At 42.5% G+C, this 24,552-nt stretch overlaps 1 protein-coding gene across 2 annotated transcripts in view; it reads right to left on the bottom strand.

The window, feature by feature from the left end:
- The window catches only part of LOC149778694 (uncharacterized), a 33,344-nt gene extending 9,051 nt beyond the window's left edge, over positions 1-24,293 (bottom strand). The window contains exons 1-3 of one of the 2 annotated variants that reach the window (XM_089938519.1): positions 24,237-24,293; positions 2,070-2,123; positions 1,492-1,704 (exon numbers count right to left, since the gene is read on the bottom strand). In XM_089938519.1, the coding sequence (XP_089794645.1) occupies positions 1,492-1,501 (10 nt within the window). In that variant the 5' untranslated portion in view covers positions 1,502-1,704; positions 2,070-2,123; positions 24,237-24,293. The remainder of the gene's footprint in view (positions 1-1,491; positions 1,705-2,069; positions 2,124-24,236) is intronic. The other variant, XM_089938518.1, reaches the window with a different exon arrangement.
- Positions 24,294-24,552: the final 259 nt, after the last annotated feature.

The following is a 24,552-nucleotide window of genomic DNA, read 5'->3' on the forward strand; positions in this document are numbered from 1 at the left end:
AAGAATGCGGTACGTTTCTAATAACGATAATGACGTCAAGATCTAGGACTTGCAGGGATATCTGGTGCAATAATAATTTTTGTTTGTCCTGTACTTACAAAAAATTAATCAGATATACTCTCCTTATTTACACAATACACCATTTCGATTCACAACAGTTGCTTATAGATTCAGTGCGTAAACAATAAATTCTTAATGATCTTAATATCGCATTTTCATGTTGATAGATATATAGATAGTCATGCTTGTGCTGTTTCAAATTATTGAATAAACTATCAGTATGCATACAATTATGACACGTGCCCTGTTCAATATACCTTCAACTCCTGGAATTTTGTATCGGAACATAATAGAATTATACAGTAATTAAGGCGCGAGTCCAAATTTCAGATATTACTCTAAACCATAATGCATATGAAAAACAATGCGTTTTAAAATGCAAGAGAATTGGTAATCTTTTTTACACACAGATCCGTATTAACAATGAACATAATATTGTATTTCTACGACTGTCCATATAGTGCAATAAAGAAATTTGGATATTTTACAGAGCCATGCGGGCGATTCATTAAATAGTTTTCTTATTTTATAAATGTGTGAGGAATGCATTGGATTGAAGACCTGGAATGGAATTTAACATTGATCATCTTGACAAGTTCAAATATAACTTTTTGAATGTATACCGTTGTTAGATTGCTTTTTTGTTTAATTACTGGGAGTCGGTGATGGAAAGGTATTTCTTAAAACGAACAATTATCCTATTACTAGGTGCAGGTCATAATAAACATTATTCGTGAGACTTTATGGTAGCACGTTTTTCGTTGGGTTTTTTATGGACACTGTCATATAAGTTAATAAAAGGATATCATCACGCACACAAGTTTCTGTTATTTAAGATTGAACAATTATGTGTATCAGGTGTTAGAATCCTGATTGTTACTATGTAGCTTGAAATGCTGATCTTCTGTTAAGAAATTACGTACCAACAAAGCATACCAAGGTGAAGCAAGAAAACAAAAGCGTAAAATTAAAGTCTTCTGAGTGTGTCGCCCTAAGTTTAATAGGAACAGTAATTTGGTGTTGTTAGCGTGTATTAAAAACTTCAAATTAACAACAACTTCTGTTGTTTAGCCCTTGGAAATAGGGAAAACAACATCTTCGAGCTATGCTATGCAGTGTGCTCTACGCTTTTAGTCTCGCTTGTTTTAGAGGTGAACTGATACTAACTGCTTTCAGAATCCTACTGTGTTATAATATCAAACAAGTTAATATGGACCTTAATAAATATATCTTGCAGACACAAACATCGAAAACCAATATGAGGACTCGGCCAATATATATATATATATATATATATATATATATATATATATATATATATATATATATATATATATATATATATATATATATATATATATATATATATATATATATATATATATATATATATACGAAAGTTTGTCAGTATCTTCCACCAGTTATACTGACCGTCATGCATAGCCTATCTTGTTCTGTACAATCTACAACAGCAGCACAACATCTAGTCTGAGGAACATACACTTCATCCATCCTGTAAGTCCCAAAAGTATCAAAGTGATATCTGCCCAAGTGACGTCGCTGAAGTGAGTTAATTCAGTTCCCCTCAAGTTACAATAACAGAGTCAGTATCGCACAGTCCAGTAATGATTGAATCTTCGTTATCTAATTAGAAAAATATTTGAGAAAAAAGTCACATTGATTTAAATTCATTGAAGATTAGCATAGTGATAACATGTCCGAAGGCCGGATCTCCCTTTTAATGTATATATATCACCCTCTGCGGAGATTTTTTGATCTTAGGTGTGACCACAAATAACAATTTTTTCAAGGTCGCATGTTAGAAATGGCAACAGTGTGAGATGGATCACAGTATGTACGTCAAAAATTTAAAGATAAAACAAATATGAAACAATCAACAATGTTATCGATTTGTATCCCTCTGCTTATGACCTTAATTGATGGCAATACATTCTAAGTGCTGGCTATAAAATCTGCCAATGGAGATATATAAAATTTTAGAAACTTACTCTCTCTGTTCACCAACACATTGCTTTGGATACCGCTGAATCCCAGTAGTAGCACTGAAAAAGACAAAACTTATCTTGCAGCACATAATTGATTTACTGTTATGCTTGTATTCATCTGGAGCAGATGAATCTTTTCTGAATATAATGCAATTAGTTTCCTGCAAATTTAAGGAATTTTAGTTGAAATAAGATGGTCTTGATATATGATGCATCAAAGTAATTATATTCGAAATTATTTTATATCTCGTAGAATTTCAGCGAGTGTATTATATTGTCCGAAGTGATATTTTCTAGTGTTGCCATAAACGACACATTAATGATTTAAACGTTCATGTTTGGGACACCGGGTGGCTCAGTGGTCTAAAGCGCTCGCCTACTGAACTGCCATCTCACCTCTGTCGGCGTGGTTTCGAGTCTCGGGCTTCGATAATGTGGGTATGTAATAAAGATGCCAGTATCTTCCTGTTGGTCAGCGGTTCTGACTGGTGTTTTCCCGGGTTCTTCCTCCACCAGTTATACCGGCCGCCATACATAGCATATCTTGAGCTGAGAAAGAGCGTTATACCCGAAAACACCAACAAAATCAGCAAAGATGATTGGTTAAATGAAGAATGTAGAGCACCGCCAACACGGTATGATTAGCTTCTCAAATACTGAATGTACAACCATTCAGTCAGTGCATTCACTCATTATATTCAAACGAGTGGAAATTCAGATTAATGCAAACATTTAAATTCATTTACAATTGATCTAAGTTATTATTATGCTTAACTTATCGTGTCTACTTACTAGATTCTTTTATCTACCATTTCTCTCTCTTTCTCTCTCTGTTGCCCGGTTGGTCCGTAAATTTTAAAATGATAGGTTCAGAGACACTGTCTCATGCCATACGTTAACATCCGTTCGGATCGATTTTCGCAACTTTTCGGCATGGCATGTTGTTTGCACTGATGGTAGTAGTGAAAGGGGTCACCCTACGGACAATGGGAATTAGCATTACAGGGACCCCTGGGTCACTCTACGGACAATGGAAATTTAACATGGCGAAAAATCGTGGGTCACTCTACGGACAAGGGGAATTAACATGGAGAAAATCGTGGGTCACTCTACGGACAAGGGGAATTTAACATGGCAATAAATCGTGGGTCACTCTACGGACAAGGGGAATTTAACATGGGATTTTTTTTAAAAATTTTTTTAAAAAAGGGGTAGGCAATTCAAAGACTATCTCTTTTCGAGAAATATGGCTGGCCCTGAAAAGGGCCTTTGGGTTTTCTTCTTCTTCTAATTTCTTCTTTTCCTCCACCAACTTCTTATTTTATCTCCAACACTCTTTCTCTTCTTTTTTTTCTCCTTCTCTTCCTCCTCCTCTTCTTCTTTCTTCCTCTTCTCATTTTCCTCTTCTTTTTCAATTTTTTCGTTCCATGTTCTTATTCTTATCTTTTCCTCTTCATCCTCCTTCTCCTCCTTTATTTCCTTCATCACACCACTAATCTTGTCCTTTGCTTTTCTTAAATTGTTAATTTCCATCTTTACACGATGGGGACTATAAGAATAATGGTCTTCAACGAGTCTTATTAGCATCTGTTCCATCATTCCTAAGTTGTCTAAAACGTCTTGCAAGGTTTGTATTTTGTCCATTTGGTTTGACGCCATCTTCTTTTTATTCTTTGCAGAATGGTTTGAACGACGAACACTGTGGGTTCTTATACGAAAAGCGCGTACGTGAAGGAAAACATCCCCCTAAAACATAAAATGGATCTTACCTAGATGATGACCAAACATCGCGCGGACGTGAAGGAAAACATCCCCCCTACTTTCTCATTTCATATAATAAAACCCTAACTTTACTCTTCACATACGTTAGAAACCCATAATCTACTATTCACACAAACATACCTGAGCTCTTACAAACACAAACACACAAACGCATACCCTCACACTATCTTAAAAAAGAGTTAGTGTTTATATACACACTACTCTACCTACACACATTGGCAAATTGATCGTTATTTCTTTTCTAGAGTATTGGGTAGCCCTTAAAAGGGCTGTTTTGTTTGGAACTTCATGGGCACCTGGTTAATGGTGGCACCTTCCAGGCCTGGCGCCACATACGCATCTTATCCCCCAGTTACTTTTTACCTTTTGGGGGGAGAGAGCAGAGGCAGGATATGTTGCTTCAGAATCCCAATTTTCGCTCTCCGGGATTTTGAAATTTCTTCTCTTCTTTTCCTCCTCCTCTTCTTTGTTTCTTCTTTCCTCTTTATATCTTCTTTCTTCTTCTTCTTTGTTTCTTCTTTCCTCCTCTCTTATCCTTCCCTCCTCGACAATGGCTTCCGCGGCCAGTTCATTTAATATGCGCCTGGCATATTCCAGATGCACATGAAGCTCCAACAGTTTCTCAAGTCTCGTGTTCATTTTTTTGGTGTTGATCAATCAACAAGGGTAGCTGGACTGCCTAACGACTTTCAATTTATACTGAAAGCGCGGACGTGAAGGAAAACATCCCCTAATAACATAAAATTGATCTTACCTAGATCATGACCAAAAAACAACAACAACGCGCCGACCTAAAAGAAACACTCGCTCACTTTTTTTATGCTACCCATCACTTCAATAGACTATCCACATACGCAAAGCAATCCAATCTAACCCCAAATATACACCTCAAACAGCCCAAAAAACTAACATCATTTTAATCTACTATCCACACCAACCTACTTTATCACTTACAAACACAAACACACCAACACATACCCTCAAAATTTTTAAGAAAGAGTTAGTGTTTATTTTCACACTACTCTACCTACTCACATTGGCAAATTAATAGTTATTTCTTTTCTAGAGTATTGGGTAGCCCTTAAAAGGGCTGTTTTTTTTGCTATGGCATTCTTTTTAGTTTCTAAGAATGCGATGTCCTCTGAGGATAGACTTTCTGGCGATAGGTCTGCTTCTTCGGAAAGAGAAGAAGAATTCTTTGGTGTCGATACGACAATCGACAAAGCCTCTGTCAGCTTCAGGTTGCTGCTGCTGCTGCTGTTGCTGCTGTTGCTGCTGTCTCTGAAGTCTGTACTTCTCTGTCCATTCTTCTTTCTCCCTGTTCATTTCTTCTCTGAAGAGCTCTTCTATCAGGTCTTCAGTGATTTTTAACATTCTCACATTCTCTATTTCTTCTGGTTTCGGTATCAGACTGTGTCTGACCCTATGCAGATTCACGTAGGCTTCGTTGAGCTTAGCTAGTTTGGAGCACATCTTCTTAGGAGGATGAGTCGACAATGGATGGCTAGACTGGGAACAACCCGGTTCTTAAAGTGAAAGCGCGGACGTGAAGGAAAACATCCCCCACACGGTTTTCGAGCCGCAACGTTCATGAGAGGGATAGTAAGAAATGAAAGAGCATCAATTCAACATTCTTATAGCTAAACAAACCACAAAGGCATTTTTTCTAAACACAACATTTTTTATTCAAAAAATCACTTACCACTAAACATCAACATTTTTAACAATAATCCAACATAATAACATCAAACAATTTTTTTCAAATTACAAACACTTTTTTTCTCAATGGACGATCTACTTTAAACAGGGCTGACAACGTTGTGAATGAAATTGTGATTTCCACTGTTGGAAATCATTAGGCCATTGATGGACACTACGTTTCCTAGCTTGAGACAAAAGATAAGCATAATGGTCACAAAACCATCGATCTACTTTCACATCGTTTCTAGCAGAAGAACGAGGATCAAAATGAGTCACTAAATGTTCTAAGGAATAGCCCAGGCTGCGATGATGCAGAAAATACACACAGTACTGTCCACACACCAAGGAATCTGTGCCTTGTAATTTCACGTTATTGAATCGGGTGGTTTGAGCATTTCTTCTCATAAAGTCGATGATATCGTCTTCCAAAGGGGGCAATCCGTACGAATCAAAATATTCCACACATCCTTCTTGAGGAAAGTAGACGGCTACCCAGTGGGTTCCTGGGAGATGACTTTCGTCCGTGTTGATCACGTAAGCTTGATGGTCTTTAGGTTTGCGATGAGGGAGTTCATCTTTAGCACAGACGACAGGATTCCAAGAAGCCGTATACGAACTATGGTTCAAAAGGTAATAAAGTTCCCAGGTATCCATTGATTTGTGTGTTTTTTTTCTTCTTCACAGGTAATAATAAGTGGTCAATTCGATTCTGACTTTTTGCTTGAAAATGTCTGACGAATAAACGGTTATTCGTTCTGTTTCCTCACTCTGATTCAGGAGAGCTTCGATACGATGGATCTCTTGAGTGGTTAATGGTGGACAAGAATGTTCACGCAAGTCTTTATACCACTGGTGCAACACGTCTTTGTTCGAGATGAGACTCCAAGCTTCGTCCAGATACTCGTCCAATTTTTCTTCTTGACTTAACATCAGGCATTTATCGTGTTGAATTTGACTGGGATGATCGTTTTGACATCCATAGCAATTTTTCTTGATCAATTCCGTCATTTTGTCGACCAAGTGTTTGGCAAAACAGGAGACTAAATGGGCTTCTTGTTCTGGCCATCTCGACTTCATCATGACAATTTCTTCGTCTTGGGATTCTCCTTCCACGGTCTCCTCACATTTCATGTCCAAAGTTTCTTCACTTTGTAAAGAGGGATAACAGTCTTCCATGGCTTCTAATAATCTAGAATGACTTCTCTCAAACTGTTGATTTCTATCGTATTGTCAAATTCTGCATACAGGATGACGTTCACCGTGTTTTCTGCGCGTAAAGCTTCTGCAAACTGAATTTCCACACGAATCTGGCCAGATTTTATAGGGTGGAAATGTCCCTCGTCGCTGCCTTGGTCTGGAGTGAAATCGAAAGCCCACAAAGCATAGCCTCCGTCATAATCGTCGTACTTAATACCGTGACTGGTGTTGGTTCCTAACTGTCCGGTAGCTTCGTACAGGGACAAGTACGATCTTAAATAATTCTTCTGGGCAAAGTTAGGCTCGAAAGGTCGGGTACACAAGGTCTTGCCATCGCGACTGACTTCTATCTTGGACACATTGTAATGTTGAAACTCAAAAGGATTTTCGTGGTAGGCTCCGTTGAAGGCTGAATTCTTGACGATACCAACAATCAAACGTTTGGGTAACTGTCCTTGGAACAGATGATCTTGGATCATGGATCGTTGTCCAGCAGGAATGGTGAAGGTTTTCACTTCCACACGTCGGATCGGATACTTGGCGGTCGTTCTGCTCAACGTCTGACTGATGTCGTTACCTACTTTAGGCAACACTTCTACGCGACGCACGTAGAGTCTGGCTTCTTGGATGATGGTTTTGTAAGTGGCATCACGAGCAGCCATCAAATGGAAAGCGGCACTGCTGCGATTCAGTCTCAGGCGGACATCCACCCCGTTCAGCAAATACTTTTCTTGTAACCACATGTCCAAATGCAAGCGATCCATCAGTTCTAAACTACGACTTAGTGCAATTTTTGCTCGTCGATCTACAAATCCCTTTGAATGTGAAGCATCCGCAGCAAGTACAATAGCGTTGAACTTAGTCGCTGGGTCAGGTTTCCATACCACGCAAGCATCCAGATGACTGTCCTTGGCATTTATTCCGTACGTCAAGAGATTTTCCAGGTAGGCACGGTAAGGGTATGTATCAATGCTGCTGCTGACTAGTTTGTTATTTAAGTACAAGTCCACTTCGCTAAACAAGGAATGCATGAAATTGTTGACGGGAGCTACTGCATCATCATTGTCTATGGCACCGTTGTTCGCTTCGGTTACTTTGACTTTCAAGTACAGGTAACTGCTATTCAGATCGATGTAATCTTCGGGTTGTCCTTTGATTTCGAACTCGATGGGAGCTGATTCCGTCAATGAGGAGACGGGATGAAATTCCACCCACTGGGATTCTTGCATGGTCATCATGGTGGGGGGCATGGCAAACAGATCCAGTTCCGTCTTGGAACAAGCGCAAGACTCTCGGTGCATCATTTTTCTCTGTGTCTCAATAATCGAAAACGTCTAAGTCTCGAACGGTTTTTCTTTTCTTGGCCTTTCTAGCTTGAAGTCTGGTGAAAGGGTGTTTTCTTCGTCTTCGTCTCTTTCTACCTTGTCCTTGCTGAATGCCTGATTCGGTAGCGTGCAGGGCATTTATAGGTGTGTCTCGTCGGCCCAAAATGTCTTTGCCCGTTTGCAGCAAGACATTTTTGCCAGCCCTCATGAAGGCTTCTTTAGGGTTTTGTTTGTCGATGATGACATTTTGGAGAAATTCTTTGCCTTGCGTCAGTGCCGCATCTTTCAAGGCGTGCAATCCGCGTGTCACCATCGGTTTCAACACCGGGGCCACCGAACGAAAGGCCGATTTTAACATGTCTCCTAAACCGTGTCCTCGCTGTCGAGCCACCCCTTGGTACACTGGATACATGACTTACTTACGAATCGTGAGAAAACCGTTTTCGAAAATGGAGTTTCACCGTGACTTTTCCTTTGGTGAATGGAATATTTTGTCCCAAATCTCCTTTTATAGCAATGTTGACCGTGTCCAAATACGACTTGCTGACGGGTAAATAATGAGGATGGACAAATTCGCGGTGGACGTGGTAAGTGTTTCCACCTTCCTGGTCACTGGTCGTGGTACTATCCACTTTGAAAGGAATGACACGCAGTAATGGCACAGAGGTGTGTCCCACTACGTTGTATTCCACCACATCGGAGTACACAAACATCAAATTCAGTCCTTGGTTCAGTTCTACCGGTTTTCCAAAAGCTCTGTAAAAATCCATATTATTGTTGATCTTGGGGCTCCAATTGTTTGCGACCATTGTTGGATGTCCACCTAAAATTTCAAACAAACTACCATTGAACCTGAAGGACAACAGTTGAGTATCCTGAAATTTCATCAGTAAGCGACGAGCCACTTTATGGTACTCCATGGTGACACTTTTTTTGACTCTGTTCAGGGCTTTGCCAAAGGCGAACTCGAACCTGTCCGCAATAGTGTCCACCAAATGTTGGCCACTAAAATAAAACTCTGCCGGAATTTTCACGGTGTAGATAATGAAGGGTGGTTTGCTGGCTGGTTTTGTGTCCCCTGAAAACCCGATGTCATTCATGTAGTTTTGTAATTGTTCGTTCAGGATTTCCACCTCAAAATAGTTTTGCTTTTCGGTGATGTTTTGGATTTGTGTAGGGTGAATCATTTCTACTAAAGCCACTTCCCAATGGGCTTCGTGATCTAAGGGGATGGCTTGAGGTAATTTGGCCGTGTAACAGCACAACGTGTTGTTGGGAAACACCTCCATGGAACTGTCACTGGGTAAGGTTAAGTAAAATTGGTTTTCGTGACTCATAATTCCAGAGTTCTGTGGCTGTCCGAGGGGTTAGTGGATGTCAGAGGCGTGTCTCCGCCCAAAATGGGGTTCTGGTTGTGGTTGTTGGAGTGGTGACTGGCACTGGCACTGGACACAACGTTCCCGTTCGAGGAGAATTTCAGGGAGGGATTGGGAAGCAGGTAACCGATGCAACTGCTCAATAAAATGGTCCACAATTGTTTGTCTCCTTGTTGCAAACTCAAATTGGCGATGGCTGCCCCGATGACACAATACACCACGAAGATTTGGCAGAAAAAGACGATTTGCGTTTTAGGCACACGTTCTCCACACCACACCCACAAGGGTTGTTTTTGTAAATCTTGCACAGAAGAACTAGGGGAAGAAGGACTGGTCGACGTAGCTGCGTCTGTTGCTGTGTGAAAGGGCATGATGGTCACTTCTTCTTTTTATAGTCGATGACTTGCGAAGCGTCGATCCAAGAATCGAAACTGGGTGGATATCCTTTCCAACGTACTTTGACTTCTTTGACACGTCGTTTGCCCACTTTACGGGTTCTGCGTTCGAGAATGCTTTCGATGTCGTACACGTCGTCTTCTTTTTTGGTGACACGTTGTAACTCGGGCAAATAAAACGTTCCTTTGAGTACTTCTCCGTTCATGTCTTCCAATTTATAGACGGCAGGATGACGGCCATGCACTCGTCCAGTGACGCGAAACAATTCGGTCGTCCAGTTAGGTAAGTAACCTTTGTCGAAAGTGCGTTTGGTTTTGCCAATGCGCACCCAATCTCCTACGGTCAACTCTCCACTTTTCTTGGGGACAGCCCTCGTCGGGGACGTACCGAACAGGCGCTCGAACACCAGCACTTCGTTGTCGGGAGTCACGTCTTGCGGGGCACGTCCGATGCTTCGATGGTAAGATTGGTTGTACGCTTGCACCAGGTGCGGTAAGATGTCGATGTACTTCAGAGTGTGGTGATGCGTAAAATATTTCCACATGCGTTCTTTCAAAGTGCGTTGAAAACGTTCCACGATGCTGGCTTTGGTTTCGGGATTCTCGGTGGTAAAAAAATGAATGTCACGTTTCTTTAATTCTTTTTGGAAAGCTTGGTTCAGAAATTCGGTGCCTTTGTCCGTTTGCCATCGAAGAGGGCGACGACCGCTTTGTTTCAACACCCGTTGCAGGGCTCGTACTAACTCGCTGCTCGATTTGGAAGTCAAGGGCACGACCCAGGCAAATTTGGAAAAGACGTCGATGACACAAAACAAATATTTGTAACCACGATTGTAGCTGGCCAAATGAGAGACATCGGCTAAATCGGCTTGCCATTGATGATCGATGCCTTCCACTCGGGTGCGACTTCTGGCAAACTTGCGTCGAATGGGTTTGTGCAAAGTGTAGGTAGCTTGTTCTTGTAACCATCGTTGCACTTGAGGTAAACGGAGACTTTTCAGTCGCGTTTTGGCAGCACGATACAATTTTTGAACTCCTGCGTAACCTGCAGGATGCGAGGGATCGTAGTAAATGCTGGCTAAGACTTTTTCCATTTTTGTGTTAATAAGTCACCCACTCTTCGGTGATGCTACTTTGGGTGGGTCGAAAGGGTGGTTTGGAAACGGATTTACGTGTCCGATGGGCTACGGGAGTAGAAGTCGAAGGTAGTGGTGGTGGTGGAGGTGGCAATGGAATGGCTTTGGTTTTCTTTTCTTTTTTCGCTTCTGGTTTCTCTTCTTTCTTTTTCACTTCTGTCGAAGAAGGCGTGGACATCATCTTTTTAACCCAAGCTTTCATTTCTTCTCGTTGGGGTGTGGGGGACGGGGTCAACAAGGATCCTGCAATCTTACTCGAAATGGGAGCTGCTGACGGTGTTTGAAACACTTCGCGCGTCTCTTCTTCCTCAGGTCTTTGTGGGGTAGCATCTCTGGTGACGGTTGGGGATGACAGTAGTGGTGGTGGTGGTGGTAATGATGGTGCTGGACTTTTCATCAAGGTCTTAAAATCTTTTAGAGTGGGTAGAGCTGTTTCGTCTAAAGCTTTCTGGTGAAAGAGTTGCAGTCTTTGCAAGAGTTGACCATACTTTTGCGATTTTTCTGTTTCGGACAAATCTTGACGATCCATCAAGGACTGCAATTCGTGTTGTAACTGGGACATTTCGCTCAAATTGGGATTGGGAGGTAAATGCGGGGTGCGTTGTTCTTGCCACCGATGGTATTCCATCCATCGTTTGTAAGGCACTAAAGCTAGTTTTCGTCCTTCCATGGGGTTGTCAGGGGTGAATTCTGAGATCTTGGGACTTCCGAAGGCCTTTTTATCTTGCTCCCATCAGTCCTCCCAACATGGTTCCCAAGACTCCTTTCAGTATGGGGCCTAACAAGAGAGGCAAAATGCCTCCACGTTGGACCAACATCTTCTTTTTTTGACGAATGGGAATTTTCTTTTGAACCATTTTCCGAAGAACGTGACGATGTTTGCCTAAGCATTGTTTCTGGTGTTTGGACAAAGGGATCGTGCCTTTCAAAACGTTCAAACAACATTCGCACACGGTATCGATGACCTCTTTGGAGGCTGTTTGAATGAGTTTTTTTCGTAGGGGTGGAGAAGCTTTGGACAGGACAGATAACATGTCCCCATGTTTGGCTAAACGTGGTGGCAGTCCTTTCCTTTTTTTTCCTTGGGGTTTTCTGGAGGGTGACATTTTTTTGCTTGTGGGTTCCGGGACATTCACCGAACAGACACTAACGTCGATGACTTAACGCACACCCTTTTATCTTTTTTTTGGGACTATCGCTTTGTCATAAAGGTAACAATGTTTTTCCGAAAATCGCCAAGGAATCCTCCCCTTTGTTGGCGCCTCTTTTTCTTGGAACGACTGTGTCTTTTTTTAGGGTAACGTCGATGCTTGGCTAAGCGCTTTGTCGGATGACGCGTCTGCCTTTGTCTCTTTCTTTTGTGGCTTTTTGGAGGTGACATCTTTTACAAGTTCACTGATACCCCGACTTGGTCACAGGTCTTTTTATACTGGAACGCGTCGCCACTGATTGTCTTTACGTTTTATCAGTTTGAGGACAGGCATGACACGTCGTGACTAAATCGAGCCAGTTCTTGTTTGGACAAATCCAGTAAACTTTGTAACATGCCCGATCTTTCTTGGACTTTGATTTTGGGAGAAGGTACTTTGTGAGCAGCAGCCACTGCCGCTAAATTGGAAGGTCCTGCCACTGGGGAAGTTCTTTTGGGGGTCATCAACGGAGAAGTTCTTGGTGTAATCAACGTCTCCAAGTACTCTTCAGTTCCTGGTGACATCAACGGAGAAGTGGACAAACGTGAGGCTGCCGGAGACGCTGTGGCAGGTCGTGGCTTGCGAGTGTAAGGTTGCGTCCTGGCCGAAGTGCCTCTCTTGCGACTAGTTTTCTTCTTCTTCTGTGGACTTTTCTTTTTCTGGGGACTTTTTCTCTGTTTCTTTTTCTGGGGGCTTCTTTTCTTTTTCCGGGGTGATGGTGGTGGTGTCTGGTAAGAGGAGGGTCCTGCCACTGGAGAAGTTCTTCTTGGGGACTTGGTCTTTTTCTTTTTCTTCTTGGGGCTTCGTTGAACTTTTGTCTTAGGGATAACTTTGGGGGCATTAGGATCCCATCTTAAGAGTGAGCGAATGATGACCCCTCCTAGAGTACCGCTCCCTCCAGGTTTCAAAATGATTTGTTTTTTGGTTTGAGTGTCGATGCGGGGATCGGCCAGTTGGACCAAAGCGACTTTGTTTCTATCGAAAAAGCGTTGGGTTTGATGAGGAATCTGAATGATTCCTTGGAGTAATTGACGTGCCGTCACCGTGAACCATCGTAAGACTTCTTTGAGACTAGCTTCTAAGACACGAGCTCGTGTTTGTGGATCTTTTTCTCGGCTGATGCCATACAAGGCACGAATCAATTTGACGGGAAGATGCGACTGAAGGGACGTCATGTTCACACTGTGTGAGACAGACGAAAAAGGGTCTGAGGTTTTTATAGATTTTTTTCATGGGAGGAGTGAAATGAAGTCGAGGACGGAGACGTGTACAGGACAGGCCCTCCGTCTTGGCACCAGTGGTGAAACAAGTGGGTACGAAATCGCAAATCCTCGGGGGTCGTAGGTTTCAAATCGACGAGTAAATAGGCGTGTGGAGTTTGAGTGGCATCGTCGTACGCCTGAGTCAGCCAAGGCGTTCCTAACTGTTTGGCTAAGACTTGCACTTGCGATTTATCTCGAGGGCTTTTAAACAAGACCACGTAATGCGCATTGAGACTGATGGTGCGATGGGCTTTACTTTGTTGAAACAAATTTTGGGTGATGTAAACGACACTGGCATTACGGTGATGCCCTTTGCGCGTGAACCACAATTTAATTTCTTCTTCGTCTTCTCCTAACATGTCGTCGAAAATGACCAAATGGGTTAGACGGGAGTCAGAGACGATGCCATCGTCTTCTTTAGGAATGCCTTCCACAAACACGATGGAATCGCCTTGACTTTCTCGCAAGAGGTTGTACGCCGATTGCCACTCTTTGTAACACCACACGATCCGTTGAGGGGGCCGATCGATCAAATGATGTTTATGTTCGATCAAACGTTTGACGAATTCGGTTTTGCCAGAACCGCTAGGTCCAGCAATGAGCATGTTAAAGGGATGGCGAAGATACAAAGCCTCCCAACTGGCACGATCTAAGTGTTCGTCGATGACTTTGACAGTAGAGGAAGAGGGAGCAGAGACAGCAGAGGTAGCCATGGTATGAGAAATGTCACTTGTGACACGAAAAACAAACAAGACAAGAGTTTATATACTTTTTCAGAACACGTTTATTGAATGTTTCAAATATGAACACGAAAGACAAAAATACATACAACCCAAATAGTGATGTACAGGAATATAAAACACAGCAAAGCGATCAAAGTGGAATATAAACAAGTGTCTGTACAACATGTTTTGGTTAACCAAGATGTCCTAGGGACAGTGTGTAATGTTCTTACAGTCTCTACATGAGGTATTGTCACACAAGTGTCCTCCCGGAATGACCTTTCAGGCATGTCCATGACAGTCCTGTCCTGAAGCGAGTGGTTGTTCTCGGTGACGGGTTCTTCTGGCACCGTCACTAACACGGGTTGAAAAGTAACTTTTTTCCTTGAACAACTCTTGTGCATACTGGGCCACTTCTTGGGTCCAAACCTCAAAACCCCCCTTTTTCCAATCACGAACATCTGTCCAATGAGGGTGTAAGTCACAAGCTACACACACATCGTCATACACGTCTTGGGTCGCTAAAAGTTGACGAATCTTTTTTTCCTGTTGAGGTCGAGAAGTATCCAGATGAAAACGCAAGGCTTTGAACAAAAGGAGTTTTTCGTGACCATTTAAGGCCATGGAGGTGGTAAGTACTGATCGTAAAGAGTCCACAAAGAATCGGCTGGTAAACGAAATCCCAGAAAACAAGTCACTAAGACACACACCACTTGTCGTCCAAAATTGAATGGATATAGTTCTTGTAATAATTGATGGTAATGATCCACGGTTTGAATATGGTCATTGAGTTCCTTCCACGGAATCTGTTGGATGACATGTGACATAAACCGTGGCATGGCAGCCTCTTTTTATATTCTCTTTTTTTCGGATGCAATAGACGTACTTTCTAGCCAGAGATCTTCGTTCTCCAGTAGGGAATCTAAATCTTGCATACTGTAACCGAAACGTCAGAGTTCGTTTAGGTGTTTCCTCTTCCTCTAAGTAGATTCCACGTAAAATATGTTTGTAATCCTTTAACTTGTCTTCCTCAATGCATTGCACTAGGTGAATCTCGAAGTAACCATAATTATGAACATGTCGATCATTAGCGACCTCAAAGTGTTGAACAATGTCTGACCATTGAAAGAATTTCTGACGAATCAGTTCTCTTATACCATTCAGGTACCAGTGGTTAAAGATCTGGTGACGTAACGGATGCAATTGTTCTTTACGTTTCACTTGTATTTTCACCAGCTCTCGGTAAATGCGTTCTCTCAACTCCACAGGCAAAGCACGAATGTTCTCTTGTAAAGTATCCATGAATAGGTCATACTAAATCCTCTTTGGTCTGACACAAGAAATGTACTCTTTGCACAAACATGGTTTCACTTCAGTGTCGAATTTAAATTGTTGAGTCACTAATCTACACATTACAATTCGTTCAGAAGTTTCCTCTTTCACCAAGTTGACATTGTGTTCAAAAAGTTTGTAATTCGTTAACTCTTCCTCTGGAATTCGATGCAATACGTTTACAATGTAGTAACTACAATCGTCCATACCAAACCATTCCTTTTTATAACCAGAAGGTCGTTGATCAATGTCTGTCCAATGGAACACTTTCAATTGAATCAGTCCTTGTATAGCCTTCAGGTACCAGTGGTTCAAACACCGGTGACGTATCGGATGCAATTGTTCTTTACGTTTCACTTGTATTTTGACCAGCTCTCGGTAAATGCGTTCTCTCAACTCCACAGGCAAAGCACGAATGTTCTCTTGTAAAGTATCCATGAACAGATGATTATGGTAAGAAGTTACTTCAATGTCTCGGTCCCACTAAAGGTAAGTAATGACAATTCGGTGACCATCGAGCATGTTCTACGTAGGCCGAATCTTGCGGTTCCCAGTGGTGAAGTGACACACCGCAACTGAAGCACTTGACTTTATCTCCTTCGCCCAAGTAGAAAAATCCGGCTCTGGCTAATTCTTCGGGGGTCGGTCCTCCCAGATACTTTGGCCATTTTCCTTTGAACGATTGAAGACGATTTTCAAAGTCGCAGTATTCCGACAAACGCACAGGGAACGAATATTCGTCTTTCACAGGTTCGTTTCGATGAGGGTTGGGTGACAGGAACAGGAGTTTGCTCAGGGCTGGATGACATCCGTAAGGGGGTAGACGTGAAGGTGGACATTCCCCTTTAAAACGAAACCCAGTAAAATGTCCAAGAGGACGAGCAGCATCACTTTCGCATCCCACAGGTCTGACACGCACAGCATCACTTTCCATGACAGGGGTAGGAGCACTAAAGTTCCCATGATGCTTTACGGCATCGCTCAGGTCACAACGTACAGCATCGGTCCCATCGCAAGGCTCACAATCGCACTCGTCTGCAAACTCCGTTACGCAATTACAATGGTAACCACATGGACAATCGCAGTTTCCTTCCGGACATTTTCCGTCGCAATGCATGGGTCTTATCCATCCAGTATTAGTCACACTAGAGGAAGATACAACTTTTTTACAATCCCCAAACTGAAACGATGTCTTTTTCAAAGTATTCATCTTGTTCGCTCGGTCTTGGTAGTCACAATGAACTATCGATCTTGACCATAACCCCCCCTTTTTATACTAGTCTCAATGCAGTCTCCAACTTGTACATCTTTCCTTTTTTAAGTTTTTTATGTCCTGTTCTGGAAGGTACCGTCTCTAAGGTACCGTCAACATTGTACCGTAGTGTAATGGGTGGAAAGGCCATAGAAAGGTAAGGGCAGTGCGGAGACCATCGAGTATGCTCCAGAATAGCTGAATCTTTATAGATACATAGATCCATTCGTAACTTCAGTCCGCAAGCGAAACACTGTACCTCGTATCCCAATCCTGACTTAGGTCCCAAGTAGACAAATCCTGTTCTAGCTAAAACATGCGAAGAAGGTAATCCTTCCCTATCCGTAGGCCATTTCTGAAACGTGTCCAATCGACGGGCACAATCACAATAGTCAGGTAAGAAGACTGGAAAATGGTAGGGTTTGAACTTGGAGTTCTCATCGGGTTTCTCACTCGATTCTTGCTGTGGCGAAGTCATCTTTCTGGTGGGGTAACTATCCTCTTACAACCAATGTTTTATACCAACGTGTCCATACGGTAAGGTGAAATGATTGGGAAGTCGAACTCGCTTCTGGTACACGATTTGATAGACTTTTTCCAAGGGCCGACTGACGATGTGGTGAGTGGGTAAACGTACAATCTTGTTCGGTTGGTGAGTGGTCACTTTAAAGTTTCCATCCTCTCCCGATTGCAAGGCTTCTTTCAATACCCCAAAGTTGACCACTCGACTGGTACGATAATTCAGAGTCAGTCCTTTCACTTTGCACGTCGTGTGCACTTCTCCTTGTTTGTCCCGGTATTCGTAGCCGTAATTTTTGGGACCGCCACTGACGAAACTTAGAATCTTGTCGTCGGGATGCTCGTCTGTCCAGGCTCCTAAACGGTCTCCTTCGATGCTAGGGTGATGTTGAATCGGGTGATGGATGTAGATGCAACTGTCCGTGTCAAAGTACAGGACGCGTTCTTCTAACAGTTCTAAAGCTTCGTACAATTTTAAGCGAGCATGGGCTGTCACGTAAGCCGCAATGATGACATTTCCAAAAGGGTCGTCTTGTACAAAGTCCAGATCTTCTTCGTAATTGACCAAGATCAAATTCTCTCGAACGACGTCCACGTGTTTCATGTATTTGGTTTTGTCGTGAATCATCTGGAAGTAGCGGGAAGGTTCTGTCAAATATTCCGTCTTGGGTAAACACGGTCGTTGTGCCATTTTACCCCACAAGCAATTTAACATCACTTTGGCAAACGATCGCCTGCCTTCGTTTTTCTCGATGTGGTCTAAAGTGATACCTTCTTGTTCGTAATATTTCTCTTTGAATTGTATTTGGTCTTCGGGAGTGTGACACCAGGAAGGATAGCCGCTAGCTTCTTGCTTCAGTTTCAAAAAGGCATCCACGTAGTCTGCGAAAATGCCTTTCTGCGTGGGGTCACCCTTGCGATACTGTTGTGTCTTGGGAAAGTGGCAAATTTCGTACACTTCTAACAGTTGGTATCCCATGTCCAGAGCTTTGAACAATTCCACGCTGACCCAGGTTCCCGTCAAGGCCCGTTCTTCCTGGCTGTGCTGACAAGGCTGGTCTTGGTTGCACGTTTCGGCACAAGTACGGCACAATGGAAACATCAGTTTGCCTTGACAATGGTGAGGTAAGACGGGATGGTATAGGTTCGTGGGAGGCAAAACTTTGCACTTGATCAAGCCTTCGTATTGTCGAATGTTGACCAGGTCGATGTGTTCCGTCAACAATTGCGGGTGCCCTACAGGAAAGCGAGAATATTTGCACACGTAGGGATACAGCGAACACACGTCCAAGTATTTGATTTCTTCTCCTTTCTCTTCGTCGGCTTGGTACAGCAAACAGGTGGCATTGGTCCTTCCTCCGTACAAACTATCCCTCGGGTTCAGCGGGTCCATCAGCTTGTAACTTTCCACGAGACGTTTAAACTCGGGATCGGTTTTCATACGGTGATCGTACTCGTGTTCCCACATTTCCACCACTTGGTATCCTTCCTGTTCCAACTTTAGGCGTCGCTGACAAGTGTCCTGGTACAAGTCTTCCATGGTTCGTTGCAAAAACTGATTTTTAGTACCACGGTCAGGGTAACAGACGGGACATCCGTGAAATAAGCAACCGTTAAACTCGTACACGATCTTGGGCTTTTCTAAGTCCCAGCCATCGACCGAATACGTTCCGATGGTCTTTTCGCCCCCTCCGTTGCGGGCATGCTGAATCCACTTGTCTTCCTTGTCGCACAAGTAATGTAACCAACGTAGGGCTTTGACCGAGTATTGACGTTTGACAAAGTGGGTCGTTTGAGGACTGATGACAGCCACGGTGTTTTCAGGCATGAATCGTTGTCGATACACTAAGGAACACGCTTTGGCAATGGTGCAAGCTTCTTTCAAAGGATCGACCCCTCCGTGTTCCATGAACAGTTCTCGAAATTTTCCACAGCAACGCCGTAAAATGTCCACGTCGGAACGACAATACTTTAGCATTTCTTCCTGAAAGTCGAAAGGGTCCGAGGCGTGAGCCTGGTACCAAGCGTAGAAAGCTTCTCGTTGTTCGGTACGCATGTTGTCGGGGTCGTAATAGTGAGCCTCAGGTAAATGGGGTAGAACGGCATGTTGATTGGCTTCCGTATTGAAAAAGTGTGGAAAGTACCCTTTAGCCATTTCTGTCATTCCAAACGTTTTAGGCATTCGACTCAAAGGCATGGCCAAATAGCTCATCGAATCTTTAAACTGTACTTGTCCCACTTGCATGAAAATGATTTTGGCCCCGTTCAAAGTCACTTTAGGACGCTCGGTGCCTTGTTCCGTATAGTACCTCAAAAGAAACTGTCCATCGTATCCGGAAAAATTGTGAGCCATCACCGTGGCATGACGATGACAATCTCCGTAACGTTCGATGTCCTCTTGGCTCCACGTCTTGTCGACGGGGTCTAAGACCCATTGGGCAAAATCGGCTAACGTATTTGGTCCCCGAAAGATTTTTTCACGCCCTCCAGGAATCTTGCTGCAGTGAGGGCAATGACTGAAGATAGGTTCTTGAATGCACTTCTCGCACGCTCGATGAGCCACGCAGAAATTAGGGATGTGAATGCCAGTCTCTTGCATGCATTCGAAATCGAAAAAGATGAAATTGCCTTTCTTCTTGTGACCGTCCTCTTTCTCTGGTGGGGGTTGGTATTTTTGCACGTAACATTGGTGTTCCAAGTCCACGATGTGGTGACAAATGTGACATTTTTTCTTTCCTGAACATACGTGTGCCTTGGTATTATTGGTACGTATGACTTGTTCACACGTAGAGCACAATCTCAGCAGTTGACAAGCACATTTCTTCTGTGAACCTTGCGTCTTCAAATGTTGTTGGTAACATTTAGGGCTGACAAACGTGCGCAGACAAGTGGAACAAGGCACTGGTTCTTCGCTCAGACAGGGTGGAGAGGCCAAACATCCTGAGCATTTCCATCCACAATGTTTGTGTTGCTCTCGATTATTATAACCATAGTCACATTTCTCACAATAATAAACATATCTCAGGAATCCAGTGATACTGGTAATGGTATCGAAATGGTCATCGTGATGATAAAGGTGAATGTATTTTCCGTCCTTAAAGTCTTGGCCTCGAAACAACAGAGGTCCGCGCACTTCTTGAGGGTGCACTTTCAAGGTGTATCGTGGAGCTAGGGCATCTTGCAATTTTTGCATCTCTGGAATGCCACAGGGTGTGTCTTTGGGCAATCCGGCTTGTTGTAACAGGAGTTCTGCTTCATTTCGTTGTTTGGCTCGGTCGGAACGTTGAATAGTGTCCCAGGTTCTTTTCCATTCTACCGTGTCGTTCTTGTTGGCATAGGTTCGTCCCACCACGATGGCACGGGCTAAACACATCTGGTCATGAGGGTTGTTAATTCGGACGAGACTCGTTTTGGTGTTGCGAAGGTCGTCCACCAATAACATCTTTTTGCGTCCTGTCCCTTGAGGAGGAGAGACGTGGGTCATGTCCAGTGTGGCTTTACCATCGGTGATGTCAAACTGATCATTAGATTGTTGTACGTGTTGAATCTTGTCCATGACTTTGGAAGCAGTCAATTCTGCAGGGGTGCTAAACTCGATCCAAACAGGGGATTTCAAACCGTCGTGTTGTATGGAAAGTCTCAAGCGATCGTCTTCTTTGGGTTGACATTGCTGCTTGAGTGAAGTGAGCAAAGAATCCCACACCTCGGTGATGAACACTTCTGCTTTCTCTAACGGCACTTCAGCCTTGAAATCTTTAAACTTCACCGTGTATTTGTAAGCCGTGGTTCTAAATTTTCTAGAGGAGCGCTTTTCCGTCTCTCGAATGGAATAGTACTTTTCAGGGTTGACAAAGGGTGGTGAACTTGGTTTAGAGGTTTCAAATTCTGGTTCACTCATGTCCTCTTCAAAATCACTGGCATGAATTTGTGCCAAGATTTCAGCCCTGGTACGAGGCGATAGATCACGTTTCTGCCTCTTACTTTCTTCTTCTTTCTTCTCGAATGAATGGGATCGTTTCATCTTGAAAGCAAAAAGTCAAATGACTCAAGTTCAAACACCATAAACTACTTTATAGTCATAGCAGACCAGCGTATATAAAAGGGTGTGTGTCTTGTCCTTTCACTATTCATTTCACTCTCAAGCCGAACACAACGATGGAAGAGACTGACCAGATGGAACGTTTCGTCAGAGCTTTGCGAGGGGTCATTAGAAAATTCTCTTCAGACCAGCCTACGGACTACTCTCCTTCCTTTAGAGATAAAAGTCAAGATACTTGCTATATCTGTCAGAAGAAAGGGCATTGGTCTTCAGAGTGTCCAGACCGTCAAAAAAGAAAAAAAACAGGGGATAAAAAAGACAAAAGTCAAGATACCTGTTATTATTGTAAAGAAAAAGGACATTGGTCTCCAGATTGCCCAAAAAAGAAACAAGAGGAGTCAGAAGAAAAGAGGAATTCTTCAGAAGAAGAGAGGGATTCTTCAGAGGAAGAGAGGGATTCTTCTGAGGAAGAAAGAAGACAGGTGAAGAAAAAGAAACAGGAGAAAAAAAGAAGAAGGGAAGAAAGTGAGGAGGAAGAAGAGGAAAAGAGTGTGACGGTGAAGAAATTCAAAAAACAGAGAGACTAAACAAGGAGAGAAGAAGAAATCAATGAACTTTTCATTAAAGTGTTGTGTTGTGAATTGTGAATTGGATTGTAAAAAATGGAGAAAAGAATAAATGAATGATATAAGGTAAGTGTCTTTGAGTTGTGATTTTAAAATAAGAAGCTACACTCACGCACTCATAGACAGACACGTACAATAAGGGTAAAATGGGTGGGGTTTATTTTTTTTTTTTTTGAGTTATTGGCAAATTGAAATTGTATTTCTTTTCGAGAAATGTGGGTGGCCCTGAAAAGGGCCTTTTTCTTCATGGTGAAAGGGTGAGTTTAAGCAATCAACTTTAACTGCCTTATGCCTTTGCCACGGCCAAGGCCTACTTCTGGACTGCGTAATGTTGATGATGATGATAATGATTGGGTTGAAATCACTAAGGGTGGTACGGTAGGCTTAGTCACAGGGTTGACGTGTTTAGCTCGGGAAGGTCGTATTCTCTTCGGTCGTGATAAAGAAGTCTGATACATTTGTTTCAGACTTCTTAACTCCGCTAAAATGTCCAACAGTACCGTGACCGTTTGATTTTCACCCTCTTGTTTCTTTGCTGCTACTTCTTCTTGCTGTTGTTGCTGTTGTTTTTTTCTTACCTCTTCTTCTTGTTGCTGTTGCTGTAGGAGAAAAGCCTGTTCCGCTTCCTTTTGTCGTTGTATAAATTTCTCCAATTCTTCTTTCTGTCTCTGTCTAAAATTCTCCACTTGCGGTAATGAAGAAGGTAACGAAGGTTCCGGAACAAATTCTTGCGAGGAGAGAAAATCCACAAAATCCCAATTCACCTCTTCTGAAAGTAAGTCCGAGTTCCCTTGGGCAGTCTCCCCTGCTGGTGCACCCCAATGGATCGTTTTCTGAGTTTCCGTCATGTTGAATCACTGTCGCATAGATTGACTGCACACAAGCGCTAGCGAATCTAAATAGACTACGTGACGTCACAGACTGGTCTCTTCGGATTGGATGCGAGCTGACTGAATTCTGTAACGCGTGTTCGGATTGGTAAATGAACTCAATCCGTTTCAATCCTTCCTCCGCCTATAAATAAGCGCCGTTCAATGCATTGATTCACCTGTTCTCGTCGCTTCAAGATGTGGACTACAGTTGAGTCATCCACCCTTGTGTCTTCCATGATGTTTCGGACAGACTTGCTCATGTATGTCCGATCGAAGTGGACCGTTGTCCACAGGACCAACACCAGCCTGTGGATACGTAGGATCTACGTCGAAAGACAAGGATGCCTGAAAAGAGTGCTGATGTACGGACCAACAGTAAGACGCAGCCTAAGGACAAGAAGAAGACCAATGCGGTGCCATTTATGTTAATGAATACATTAACATAAAAATCAAAGGCCCTTTTCAGGGCCAGCCATATTTCTCGAAAAGAGATAGTCTTTGAATTGCCTACCCCTTTTTTAAAAAAATTTTTAAAAAAAATCCCATGTTAAATTCCCCTTGTCCGTAGAGTGACCCACGATTTATTGCCATGTTAAATTCCCCTTGTCCGTAGAGTGACCCACGATTTTCTCCATGTTAATTCCCCTTGTCCGTAGAGTGACCCACGATTTTTCGCCATGTTAAATTTCCATTGTCCGTAGAGTGACCCAGGGGTCCCTGTAATGCTAATTCCCATTGTCCGTAGGGTGACCCCTTTCACTACTGATGGTCGAGAGAGAGAGAGAGAAAGAGAGAGAGAGAGAGAGAGAGAGATCTGCAGACATTTTGAAACTTAAAAACGATCTGTCTTTATAACCTTGTTGTAGGCTTTAAAAAAAAATGAAACAGAAAAAGAACAAAACAAAAATATAAATCATTAAATAGATTGCATGCAGTACGTGTGTTCCGTCTAACCGCGGACTTTACAGAACGGCCCTCTTGTCTCCAAAAGCTACTGCAACTTTGTATCATTGATATCGTCTGGTTTAGACAAATCCCATGGAAAGTGTACACACAACATTATGATGATCAAAGGTCTTGTAGATATTTGTGCAAGTTCAAGGTGTTCATCCAGCACAGATTCTTTTCTTCCTTCCTTTCCAAATATTCCACATTTTATGTCCCTTACACACTAGAAAGAGAGTGAGGTATATGAACGGAAAGCAGACGGTATTTCGATGAAATTGCGTACCATTTAGAAAATTTTAATCGGTTATATTTTTGTCCAAGGACAGACATTACTAAAGCTATAATCGGAACTAGAGGGTATTTTTATTTTTTAATAAAATGTAATTAATCAATAAATGTTAACATATTAGAATACGATATTGTATAATTCAAGATTTTAAAATTTTAACTATTTTTGACTATTTATGTACTACTGTTGCTACAAAAAATTACTTACCCAAACCCAAAAGAGCACATAAAGCTATCATTTTCTCCCCCACCGCAAGGTCTTCTGTCCACAGTCCGAGTGAAGGAAGTTTTGTTTCCTAACAGTTTATATGTCATGATTCCAAACAATAATCAACTTGAAGTGAACAACAACCAAACAACGTGAGTTTCAGGTAACCTGAGATAAACTCTGGTTCACGAGCTTATCAGAGGGAAGTTATCGTTCCATAATTATATCATGCACGTAAGTATAAGGCTATTTTCAAAGGTTTCAATGGATTTGTATAGAGGAAAATCAAAATCAAGCCATGAGGAGGCTTGTTTAC

The sequence above is a fragment of the Sinohyriopsis cumingii genome, chromosome 17 (assembly GCF_028554795.1).
Source record: "Sinohyriopsis cumingii isolate HCF-2022 chromosome 17, ASM2855479v2, whole genome shotgun sequence".
NCBI classification, from domain to species: Eukaryota; Metazoa; Mollusca; class Bivalvia; order Unionida; family Unionidae; genus Sinohyriopsis; species Sinohyriopsis cumingii.